General features: G+C 35.6%; 2 protein-coding genes across 11 annotated transcripts in view; one reads left to right on the forward strand and one right to left on the reverse strand.

Moving 5' to 3' along the window:
* INVS (inversin) overlaps positions 1 to 9,595 on the forward strand; it is a 116,228-nt gene extending 106,633 nt beyond the window's left edge. For 6 of the 8 annotated variants that reach the window (XM_013957726.2, XM_067291087.1, XM_067291085.1 and 3 more), the window contains 3 exons: positions 4,211 to 4,440; positions 5,224 to 5,304; positions 8,445 to 9,595. In XM_013957726.2, coding sequence (XP_013813180.1) covers positions 4,211 to 4,440; positions 5,224 to 5,304; positions 8,445 to 8,560 — 427 coding nt within the window. In that variant the 3' untranslated portion in view covers positions 8,561 to 9,595. Of the gene's footprint in view, positions 1 to 4,210; positions 4,441 to 5,223; positions 5,305 to 6,866; positions 6,913 to 7,198; positions 7,353 to 8,444 lie in introns of those variants that run through there. The other 2 variants (XM_067291088.1, XM_067291089.1) reach the window with 2 other exon arrangements.
* A 70-nt stretch (positions 9,596 to 9,665) lies between these two features.
* The window catches only part of TEX10 (testis expressed 10), a 63,896-nt gene continuing 61,025 nt past the window's right edge, over positions 9,666 to 12,536 (reverse strand). For all 3 annotated transcript variants that reach the window (XM_067291093.1, XM_067291092.1, XM_013957725.2), the window contains 3 exons: positions 12,331 to 12,512; positions 11,136 to 11,346; positions 9,666 to 9,904 (listed from right to left, as the gene is read on the reverse strand). In XM_067291093.1, coding sequence (XP_067147194.1) covers positions 9,791 to 9,904; positions 11,136 to 11,346; positions 12,331 to 12,512 — 507 coding nt within the window. In that variant the 3' untranslated portion in view covers positions 9,666 to 9,790. The remainder of the gene's footprint in view (positions 9,905 to 11,135; positions 11,347 to 12,330; positions 12,513 to 12,536) is intronic.

Consider the following 12,536-nt stretch of genomic DNA (forward strand, 5'->3'; position numbering starts at 1 on the left):
GAGACAAGTATTACTAGCTTGTTTGCGGAGTTTGAGAACCAGTATTTCACACATTACTTTACTTTGTACAGTTAACTTAGGAAGCATGAAGAAGTTTTGCCTTTCTCTAAAACAGCAAAGGCTGGCCATTCCTAGAGAGATGACATACCAGACCAGATGGCCCATGGTCCAAGCTGGCTATTCTTTTGTTCCTAAACTTAAATGTGACCATTTGAACATTCATGCTGGCTCAGCAAATTCTTCTGTTTGCTCCTTTTGCTGCTCTTTTACTGTGCTTTTTCACTGATCACTCTAAATAATTTCCCAGTATGAGGCTGAATTTACAGTCCTGTAATATTTCATTTATCTCTTTATTGTTTTTGGAATGTAAAAGTTACACTGGTTTTTGTGAGTACATTCCTATTCTAGTGAAAAGTTAAAATCTTGGAATGTGATGTGTTTAATTCATTTTAGAGCCCCTTTTTTGAAAATTTCCACTTTTTTTGGTGCAGTATCACTTATTTCGGTACTTTTATCTTTGGCTTCCTTTTGCTGTTTATGACTATTCCTCAAACCCACAGTAAATAGCAAGGCAAAGAAATCACTTATTTTTCCCAGCGATCAACATCTGCCATCAGCTCTCTTTCCACTTTTTACTTAGTTATCACTGAATCCTCACAAAGGAGTAAGAGCAGAGTATACCTTTCAGTTAAAGTGTAAAGATGTATAGTGAGTGCTTGTGCAAATTTCCTCGCAAGAATTTGGATTTAATTTAATTTAATTGGGATTTTCAGGTATATTGGGCCAGCTACCTGTGTAGAAGACTTTGCATTCCATTTGAAGTTTCGGCTGTGTTATACATTTCTTTCTATTCTATCCACCTGTTAAAATAGTAGTATGTGTTATCTAAGCATGAAATGCACAAAGTTCTATGTATAGACTGGTTGCTTGGCAGTAGGTGAAGTTACTCACTTATTCACAACACTGTGCAAAACATGGAAATTAAAGATTGTTTAAATTACATTTGTTTTTTAAAGAATTAATGAAGAAAGATAAATATATTTGTACTGTCTGAAAAACTCACAAATATTGTATAGAATAGTTAGGAAGATAATAAATTCTGCAAGATTGCAACAGAGATTAGTTCTACAGTTCCTGTACTTTCATTTCTTATGTCTGTGCAAAGTTTATTCCCAGAGCTTTGATGAAGGCGTTCATAAAGTGTGCAGCAATATTATAATGCATTTATTTCAATGAGTGTTTGAATGTATAACACAGAAAATAGTTTGTGGAGCAGTGACAGTATCTGAGGTGAGGGCATCAAATTGCTAAGAAGAGTCATATGCTCCCTTCTTAGGTTCTCTCTCTCAGGCCCATGAATTCTGCTGTCTTTTTGGCTTGTGGTTCAAACTGAACAAGAACTTTATTGTCTGGGTGTTTTGAAACCCACATGGATGATGAGAGCTGTGAAACTGGACCATATTTCCTACTCCTTATTTCAAAGTTATAACCATGGTAGTGGCAAAGTTTATTTTTTAAAAGAAAAGAGTTTTGCCTCTTTCTTTAAAGGAGAGTTTACATATACCTCAAATGAGATGTTGTGGTATTTTGGGATGTGTATCCCAAGTCAGATGAACCTGCCTGCCAAGAAGTCAGGGTTAGCATTTCCAGCTAGCTCCCACCGGGCAGCTGTTCGTGCTGACTCCCTGCTCTGAATGCTGTTGTTCTGATGCTGTCTCTGAAATGCCTAACTCTGTCCATGCACTATATGGCTAATTATTGTTACTAAATAGGTACCTAACATATGGCTCTGGGTCCCACTCAGTCCTGTGTTTGTCTTTTGTTGGGTCCAGGCTTGCACTGGTAAATAGCATGTACCTGTAGACAGTAATGGAAGAATTACACATTAATGAAACATGTGGTAGCCTATGCTTGAGTCCTGGCATTTCTCTAAACTAGGATTAAATACATTTGTCTCACTCTGCAAATTTTGTAGTGATAATCTACTCACTGAAATTATTGAATCATTGAAAGCTTATTGAAGGCTATTGTGAGCTATAAACTATTAATCCTCTCTACCACTCTGTATTGCCATCACTATGGTACTGGTCTACTAAGTATATTAAACTTCCCTTTCTCAGAAAAATGTTCCAATTCCCACAGTCCACAAACTTTAAAAATATAGTCCTGAAAAGTGTATTTTAAGGTGTGTGGCTTGCCAAAGGTTAATTGCTTATCCTGCTCACCGAGGCTTACAGTGCCTGTGTCTAACTTGCTCTCATCTGGGGCACTGAGGCCGGTACCAGTCTCTAGGGCCAGCAGTGAGTTGACAAAAGCAGGAAATAAGTTGGTTGCTGTTGGTCTGCAGATGGCATCAAGCATTTTCAGTCCATTGCTTCTATGTACATACCTTACCAGCAGTATCTCTCAGAGCCTCTGTGCCAATGAATCCAAAAGTACCATTTGCTAGTTCTGGCACTTCCTCTTCTGCATATACACTGCATGTTTCTTTTATGTGCAGTAGTTTTGTTGACTGAGCATTGGATATTTTGTTAAGGTGGGATACCAGATTCACAGAGCATCAAACTCCCCTTTTTTCTTTCTCACTAGAATCTGACTGATCAGTTACAGGAAGATCTTAGTGGAAAAATGTGCACACAATCTAAAGATAACTGCTTACTTCTCTGTTTCAGAGGCTCACAGTTGTTTTCTTGTTGCAAAAAACTACTGGGTGCAAAGGTGAAATGAAGTCCAACAGAATAGCTTAGTATTCTTTTCTGTTCAGCTATAACAGTTCCCCATTTTTTTTTCCTGTAGGGATAGTCACATGTCCCATTCTTTGCAAAAGTTATGCTAGCCAGTCACAGTAGTTACCTGCCCCTTCACTTTCTCTTCCTCTCATACCTCATTGAAAAGTTCTAAAAGTGACTTGTTGTTTAACAAAATTGGATCATTTTTGTTCTATCATCTCCTAAAATATTCCTATTCTAAATTCATACAGTGCTTCACATCTCGTAGGCCACTACAAACATTTATTGGTAAGATATGGTTGCTCCCCACATTTGTTACATACTTCAATGAACTGTATAACAATATATGCCTGAATTCTGAAACTCTACAAAATTAAGATTAAATACATTTGTCTCAGACAGCAAATTTTACAGAGGTAAAATTTATTGAAAGTTTAAAATTATTGGTGCTTCAACTGAGCATGTCCATTGGGCATTCTATAATGCTTTTATGTACTCATTTTCTATATTTGACAGCTGTTTTGTTTGAATTATCTATCTAGTTCATTGGCTTATCATATATATATTCAAACAATTTGTGCCTGGTTGTGTTGTCGTCTGTTTTAATTTACAACTTGTTGCAGATGCACTAGCAGAACAAAATCACCTCATTCTTCCTTCTTTCTTACTCCCTTTATTGAGACATCCAGTAGAAGTCTTTATGAATGCCAGGGCAGAATGGTGATCAGTGTGTTTTGGCCTGTTACCAAACACTTATAATTAATATTTTACAAGTGTTACTTAATGTTTCTTTGTGACAGGGTCGTACTGGGGAGATTCAGAATTAATTAGTAGGCCAGTTAATTGATTTGTGAGTGTGAAATGCCAATATTTTACGAAATACTAATATCTAATTCAAGAAAAAAATGCAACTTTTTTGCTGGTGCCATTAGCCACTGAAGTGGGAAGGTCATGTAGTCTACAGTTGTCACTGGGAACAGGACTGTGAACGCATGCAAGACCATAGCAGCAGTAGCAAGGCTGGAAGTCAGGGAGCAATTGAAGGGAAGGGGAAATAGTGAAAACAGAGAGACTACTGAAACCAAGGTAGGGGAGAATCTTCAGAGAGTGGGTGGAAAGCTGCTTAGGTTTATCATAAATATAATCATAAATATTATATCATAAATATATATATCGTTTTTGTCTCTTCCAGATTTTCTGTATTACAAAGCAGCAGATAGGCTGATGTTGCAGTACTGTAACTTTTGTTACTTGTAATGCCAAATCTGTAATAACTGTGTGAAATTAACAGATGCATCTAGAATTGAACCCAGGTCTTTGTCTTCTGAGCAAACATTTCTCATACAAATGACTTAGCACGTCAGGGGGAGTTCTGTTTTCCCAGTTATTCATGTAATTTGCCATGTGAATTGATGCATGGAAAACACTGAAGTTAAAACAGGTCACGTAAAACAAGTGCTTTTCTCTTTTCTGCTCTCTAGTTACCAGCTAAGACAGGAGTTGTTTCAGCTCCTTAGGGCTAAGCGGCAGTGCAAAGATGAAGACAAATGGAGACAAGAGACAGCTGCCTTCTTCATTCAGGTTGCTTGGAAGAAACAGCTGAGCCATAGCCCTCTGAAATCAGATTCTTCATGCAAAAATCTAAAATCTACAAACAAAGCCAGTTCAGCCATAAAAACAAGCAAGCAGTCCATCCTTAAGCAGATATATGGTAATTCTGTCTTCACTCTATTTTAGTTTTAAGAATTACGCTTTTATTTTTATAACTAACAAACAGCATTGCCTGTATTTTGGATTCTTCTGGAGGTATCATCTTACCTAATTGTTAAGGATATAAACTATTTGTTAATTGTTAAGGATTTGTAAGCGTTGTTTACAACTTTCTGGTATTTTGATTTTTTAAAATAATTTTAAGAGTATGTTCTTGTTCAGTTTTAATACCTTTTTTGTTTGAAGACAGCTGTTCTTATTGGAAGATGTCTTCGTTTTTTTAAAAAGATTATTATCTTTTTATGATAGTACTGCCCTGCTTTGCAGAATGCCTGAATATGCACTGTACAAAGGAATGCATCTTGGAGAAATAATAGAGGAAAAACATTTTTAAAACTTAAGTTCCATTACAGTGTAGATTACATATAGCTAGCACATCCCTACTCCATCAGTATTTTAAAAGGTGGTAGGTCATTTCTATCATGGCTCTGTAGTTTAGCTAGTCAAAAAGGATTAAAAAAAAATAAAGCTGATCATTATTTAATGTATCTATCTTCTGTTACATAGCAACTGCAAGATGTATTCAAAGTTTATGTAAAGTTCTGTTAGGGTTGTAACAATTTCCTGTCATACAGAATGTCTCATGAGTCTCCTCACCATAAATGTAAACCTACATGAAAATATTTTTGAGGTAAAGATAAAGCTATAGCCAAGTTAAATACTTTATAACTGTATATAACCACATCTTCATATGATAAAAATCTGTCCATACTGTTTATTAAAGGACGTTCTCAGGAAGGCAAGGCGTATCAGCCAGCAAGACCTCCTTCTAAGCTTAAACTTTCTGCAGTACATCTGGCCTCTGGTAAGACAAACACACCTTAAAATACTTGGTTATATTCCTGTAACTGTTAACGTTTATATACGTGATTTTAGTTTCATCTTAGAAAAGAAAAAAAAATCTGTTCAAGAGCTGGGCTCTCCCATCAAAACATGTAACTACTGCCAACCTCTTGTGCTTTTATGTTCTTTCTTTCACTACTTTTGGACTACTTTACTTGAGTGGTGTATTTTTATCTTCATATTGAATTACTTATATTAAAACCTGTTTTCACTGAACTGTTACTAGGAAGGACCTTAATATGCTGGAGTTACATAGTGATAAGCCAGATGATATACACTCTACACTCACCTATGCTTACAATTGCTTAGAGATGCTCATACTTTGGTTTATCAGCTCATATATTTACCAACACTATAGAAATAGAGATGACGATGTTTTCTCATTTTTCCACTATGTGTACTGAGAATTTACACACCTCAGTTAGAAACATATAGTTGAGTTCATGTACAAAAACATGAAAATCCAAAGTTACTATCCAGAGAGATAATAATTTACCCCCAAAATAGGCTTTTTTAATTAGATAATTCATTTTCATAATGCATCTTATCTCTGCCCTTTCTTCTTTCTTCTAAAATGTCATATTGGGGTGTCCTGTTCTATGCACAGAGCCTCAGCTGTTTCATAAAACTGTACTTGGAATAAGTTTTCAGACTCTAAAGAAAGCATGCATTTATATCAGAAGCCATGGAGTCATTACCAGATCTTCCTTGGGAAATCCTTAGTTCTGTTTGTAACTGAAATCTTATGTATAAAACTGGTATCAGGACAACATTGTCTTCAATAACCTAGAGTAAATGCAAAGCAGTGGAAGCTTGGCAGGATCAAGACTGTCAAATAAGACATGCAGGCAGACAGGGCTACACTACATAATGCAGAAGAGCATCAAAGAACACAGGTTATGAACATATGATAATGCCATTAAAGAAAGGAACTTTTATACATGTGGCAGTACTTTGACAAATAGATTAAAAATGAAGCTAGACTCCATGCTGTCAACTCACTTATTACTTGTTTAGTAAATACCCTTTTTGAGAATTTTTCGAGTGTATTATACACTTACTTGGAGATTTGCGGGGGGGGGGGGGGTATGGTAATTTTAACCTTCCACCACATAAAGCTCTAGGGCCTTGTTGATCATTTGGACTTCATGGTCATTTTACACACAGTTCAAAATCATGCCACAGATGACTCATGCCACTATTGTAAGAAAGCAAATACTTCAAGGAGCTGGTAGTTAGACTAATTTACAAAGGAAATTAAAATACATTTTTCCCATTAGTTTACAAAACTCTGAAGTCAAAAAGAAATTCACCAATAGACCTATCCTTGAATTTATACTGGAATTGTAGGTGGGTTTCTGTCTCATGAAGAGACAGGCTTTTTTTCCTCCCACTGTTTGAAATAACTGTTTATAGTTAAGAGGTATTATCAGACAGGTGTTTCATTGCCACCTCTTCATGCAGTCACGAAGCTAAATTTTAAACATCTTTAGTATATAATGCTTCTTTTCGTTTAATTTTCAGGACAACAGATCTCCCTGTCTCCTGAAATAAAAGGCTTTCTTCTGAGGTTTGAATGGCCTTTTCTTTCATAACTTGGTGATGAATAGGATAGTGATAGGAACTTTGCCCAGTTCCTTTAGAACACTGCCTACTTTCATTCACCTAATAGTAGCTCAGGAAACTTTAGCCCTGACTTAAAGACAATAACATGCTTTTCATCTGTCTGCCTTTGTGCATGACAACATTACATTAGCTGGAAAAGTTCAGAGCTGTCAGTGGCTAATGCCAGATTTCTGACGTAGGTACCTGGAGTAGGTCAAAATGGACTGTTCAGTTTGATTCTTCTCTTACAGAAGGTACATCTGGGAAGATGAAGACTATCAATCAGCCCTAGTTTTAATGCTCCTATAGCTCATGGAGAAAGCATGCAGTGACAGATCTGTAACAGGAAACTGACAAAATCATTTAACTTATTGGCATAAGCAGACCAAACACTTTGGAGTGGGGACACACAGAAGGTATTGAAATGTACAAAAAGCTGTTAAAAAAAGTAAGGGGCAAGGGGGAGAAGGGATTATAGCTAGGGAAAAGTGCACATAGACATTGGGTAGATATTTAAAAATTTATTATTTAAAAAATTTATTCCTGAGGACTGGTGCAGGAAAATTGTGCCTCTACCACTCCAGAACCCATTGAAAACAATTTGCAACCTTAACGTTGTTGTTTTATTTTGAAATAGATGTCTTTTGGCAGTTTAGTAAATGACAGGGAGCTTTGTTGTGATGCTCTGTTTACAGAGGCTCTCTGCAGCAGGCCAACAGACAGATAAGTTCATGTTTTTTTTCACGTTGGACATGAAAGTGTATTTAGAGTTGCAGAGGAGGAGATTTTGGAATTCTTGGCATTAGAAATAGGTCCTAGAGATGACAAGCTGGCTTCTTTTTCATGGATGTTCAGATTTTGCCTGACCTACTTTGCCTGACTCTGGCTAGATGGTATAAGGCACTTAAATGTTTGCATCCACTCTCTACAAAATTGGGAAAGAAATATACACATACTGTTTGTAATAGACTACAGTAAATAAAAATATTAAATATATCCAGAAGTTAAGCCAGAATCAGAACTATGAAGAGGATGGTCAGCTAATGTTCATTTTTTGCTTGCTAGTAATTCAGAGAATACTTGCTTTAGCCATGGACACAAACATCCCATACATTCTAGAAAGCACTAAGTACCTAATGTTAGAAAATGGAAATATTGCTAAACAAAGTCCTTTGCCCCTCTTCAGCAAACTCTGCCACCAGCATTCTGGTAGTGACTGAACTGTCAGCCTGAAAACATTCAGTCATTTATGCAAGTAAATCTTAAGTTAAGCTCCATTACTATAGGTTCTGAAAGTTACATCTGCAGTAGTGTTTTAAGTTGTATTGAGTGCAAGAAAAATAACTCTATCTACAGATAATTAACAGTGAGATGTTGTGAAAAAGGCATGTTCTTCTTGTGGTAGGTTCATTGTTTAATGAAATCTAGAACCCAGTATTGATTAAACTTTTCTTCCTTCAAACCAGTGTAACTCAAAATCATTTTGTTCTCTTACAGTAAACAACCTACAGTATGTTAATTTGCTGGAGAACATGGGAAAATCAAAGCAGTTTTCATATAACATGAGATCAACCACTGCTGCAAAACTGAAAAATACAAGACTCAAGCATTAAGCAAACTGGAATGGTTAGAACTTAAAGAACACTTTCCTGTACAATTGGTATTTTTTTGTAATGTAAGAACCTATTAAACTACAACAGGTATTTTCAATTTTGTATTTATCTCAGCATTACATGCCAGACTTCCAGGAGAGTTGGACTCATTTTATTTTATGTGCAAATTAGTTTTTAAATGCAACAGTTAATTTTCTGTTTCCAAATGCAATTCAGACTTCATCCTGTCAGTAAATAAATTAAGTGCTAAGACCAGCATTACAATAAGGTTGCAGTAGTTCGACATTCCTAAAGTCTCCCATTCTCAAAAGTAGGTATTTTGAATGTGTTCATTAAATGTAGTTTCAAAGGAGAGGAAAACTGTGCTAAAGATGCAACAGTTCTGAAAGACTGCAGTTAGATTTCACCCCAAATTTATTAAATGTATTTCACAACCTAAACAGGAAAGGAAGAACAGCCTTCAGGTGCCAATTTTGTACCAAAGAAACAAGTTATGTCTTAGCTTGCTATGGATTTAGAGGGATAAATAGAAATGTTGACAGGGAAAAAAATTATATATATTTACTGTGATATCTATCTATCGCTCACTCTCAGTAAATAAACTTCTTTCCACAGCTTGTGTTTTTATCCTTTGATATAATCACCAGTTTTTTCCTCATTAATAAAATAATTGTCTTTTTATACATGCACAAGAGGAGTCTTCTTTCTACAAAAGACAAGAGAAGATGGGGCCTGTTTTGGAAGGAAACTCGAGTCTTTTATAATAGTTTTGGAACTGCCTATGCAAAATATTCATATTGCAGAAAGTCTTTAAAAGTATGAAGTCACCAAAAATAAAAAAAATTGCTCTAGTTTCAAAGTATACTGTATTCTAATTTCTTCCATAATTGTAGTACATAATCATATTACATAATCATAAGTCTTTTAATTAATATGATGCTTAGAAATAATAGGTGATTTGGCATCAAAATTGTTTCTCTACTAGCACTTAAGCCTCAAGGAGGTTGGATTTGTCTTAGTAGACCCTTCACTGTGGTCACCACACCTACTAACACAACTTCCAGCAAAGTAGTATTTACTTGCTTAAAGAGAAAATTAAGAGATATGCAGTTCTTTGGAAAATTTTTATTCTGAGTTTCACTTACAAAAAAATTGACAAGCTTTGTTCCAACATCTTCTATTCAAAACTAAATAGAAGTAAATGCTTTACAATAATGTAGTTCTGCCTCTTTAATATACCGTGCTTATAGGGCCAGGTCCCTGGGAATGAGAGGCAAGGTAGATGTTGAAACAGTAATGGAGGTCTGTTAGCCATTGCTCTTGAACTTCACCACTCTTCAGTGTCTAGAAAGAAGGGAAAGAACATAAAGCTTAATGTCATCAACAGTAAAGTTTTGCGGACTTTGTTTTCACAGTTAACCAGCTGCTCTGTTAAAGATTCAAAATAGCCTTGTTCACCTGCACACAGTGGCATCTTTTTATTTAAATAATGAAACATGGTATGTCTGTTAATACTGAAATAATAAAATGTTACCATTTGGTACACTTAATGTTACATTATGAAATATATAAATTACACCAGATGTGCTCTCCTTACTCTCGATTACAGTGGCTTGCTTACTTTCCAATTCTGCAATTTATGGTCAATAAAAATATAAATGAGCATGGTTCTACTTATGGCAGAAGAGCTCAATGCCCCAGTCTTCATGAGAACTGCTACCAACAGAACACCACAGACAACAGTCCAGTAATTCATCCCCCTTTAGCATTCATAAGTAAGTGATTTAAAAAACAAAAGACAGAACTCCTATAGTGGAGCATCACAAAAACTGGCTAAGCCATTTTAAAAATGAAGCCAACCATATCATTTTCTGTTAGAGAATTTGCAAGATACTCTCTTGCCACCTCTGAGGTGTCTGATGCTAGTTCTTTAAAAAGCTACTAAAAGGTAGGTGCAGCTTACTTATTCAAACCTGTGGGGCACACTAACTCATTGCATTCAAAACTAGTATGATGTTTGAGAGAAGGCAGCTTCAGATGTGTTCCCTGACAACAGAAGCAATAGTAGTAATAGCACATTTTTTAATTTACCTCTCTAAGGACTTAAACACTTGAAAGAATGTATTTTTTGCCATATAGGTTTTAGAAAGCTTGTCTGATTTAATGCCATCTCAGTACACATATGCATCCATACTCCAATAAACAAAAAGAATTAGTTTATTTTTGGTCTCCAGCAGTTCTCCATCAGACTGGCTGTGTGTACACTATCAGTTATATCTATAAGGTCAGGTTATCAAATGAAACAAGCAATCCAATTCCAGTGCATTTTTTCATGCAGCAGACTGTTGTCCAGGGTCCCTGGATTGGATGCAAGCTAAACGTCATCACACAGATGAGACAGTTTTGAATACAGCTGTTCAGACAAGTAGCCTACTATATAAGCTGCAAGGCCAAGACAAAAGACAATTGTAACTTTTGTTTTTACGATGTCTTTTTCCAGGGTTTGTAATAATTTTTAAATATAAACATGAAGTATATCTGTGTAGTCTCTGGGAGACAGCAAAAAGTTTCATACCATCATGTCCTTGATAATCTGTTGCACTAGAAATTCATTTGTCACCATATGGCTCCTGAGCTGACCATGTTGCATTAATAAGCGAAGCAACTGAGCAACAACAGGCAGTTCTTCCCGACAGATCCTGTTCACTTGAAGACTTTGCAGCATCAGTCTCAATAATCGGGGCAGGAGTGCTAATGCAGAAATACATGATCCCCACAGCAGATCCCTGAGAGGAAAAGAGAACAAAAATTGAAATGATCAGAGACACTTATTGCAAATATGCTTCTGTGACTTATCTTCACATCTGTACAAGGAAAGGTGCCTCTATGGTGAAGACAGCAGTCATGATTATATTTACAAGTTACTAATTTTGAAGCAGCAAATCTGTACCAGAAAATGCTAAACTTAAAAATATTAAAATTCTGTTCAGCACAGGAAAAAAAAATTAGGGTTCAGGATATAAATGTTGCTGAAACTCTTACACAGTGTAATCTCAGCTTGATGTAGCAGGGAAGCGTTTATTTCAATTATAATTCAGGTACACCCGAATCTTTAAGACTTATAAGAAATCAAACAATAAAATCTGCTTTTTGTAATATGTAAGTCATTAAACAGTGTAAGTGAAGGATGAATCTAGTGTTAAACGCACATCTTAAAATTAAGTGAGCTTTGAACAACAATTTTTTGTATATGGAACAGCTACAGGAAAAAAAACTTGTTTAAATTGTTTAAAGACATTTCTGCTGCAGAGGTAAATAAACTTATTTAAATCTGATATCTGTTTCTTTTTTAATCAAATGCATTGTCAGTCTGTAAAATGATGCCTGAGAAGTTTTGCTAAAGCTCGAATATTTGAGTATAAACTTATAAAGCCAAATCCTTTACACATTGCTTTTCAATGTATCTAATGAAACCAAAGGTTAAATCTAAAGATTAAGGTATAAATATCTGCCTTTCTAAAGTCAGTATTGTTCTGACATCTAACTAGAACAATTGTGTTAAGTAAAAGCTTTGAGATGAAAGCTTCTTCAGTTACCTTTTTAAATAATTCCAGCTAACCTTACAGATGTGTTTCTTAAATCCAAATGCTCTTTCAGAGTAAGGAAGAAAGGAAAAAGAACAGGGTGAAAAGTTCTGTCCTTTCATTTTACATTTCTATACACTTGTGGTTTTAATGGCAGAGACAAAGCAATAAGAAAAGCAACATTACCTTTTCCGTACATGTTCTGCATCCTCTTTGTCTAAAGTTAGCAGAAAGTACAAAAGACTGTAACAACAAGAGGCTAAGAACTTGTGCAGATTTTCATTTAGGATGCAAGCTTGATCCAAGAGCTTATTTATGGCACACAGAACAGATCCAGCTGTGCTATCAGGTATTACAACCAATCCAACCTGTATTGAAAAAGAAAGTTCATC

This window comes from Apteryx mantelli, chromosome 2 (genome assembly GCF_036417845.1).
Source record: "Apteryx mantelli isolate bAptMan1 chromosome 2, bAptMan1.hap1, whole genome shotgun sequence".
NCBI classification, from domain to species: Eukaryota; Metazoa; Chordata; class Aves; order Apterygiformes; family Apterygidae; genus Apteryx; species Apteryx mantelli.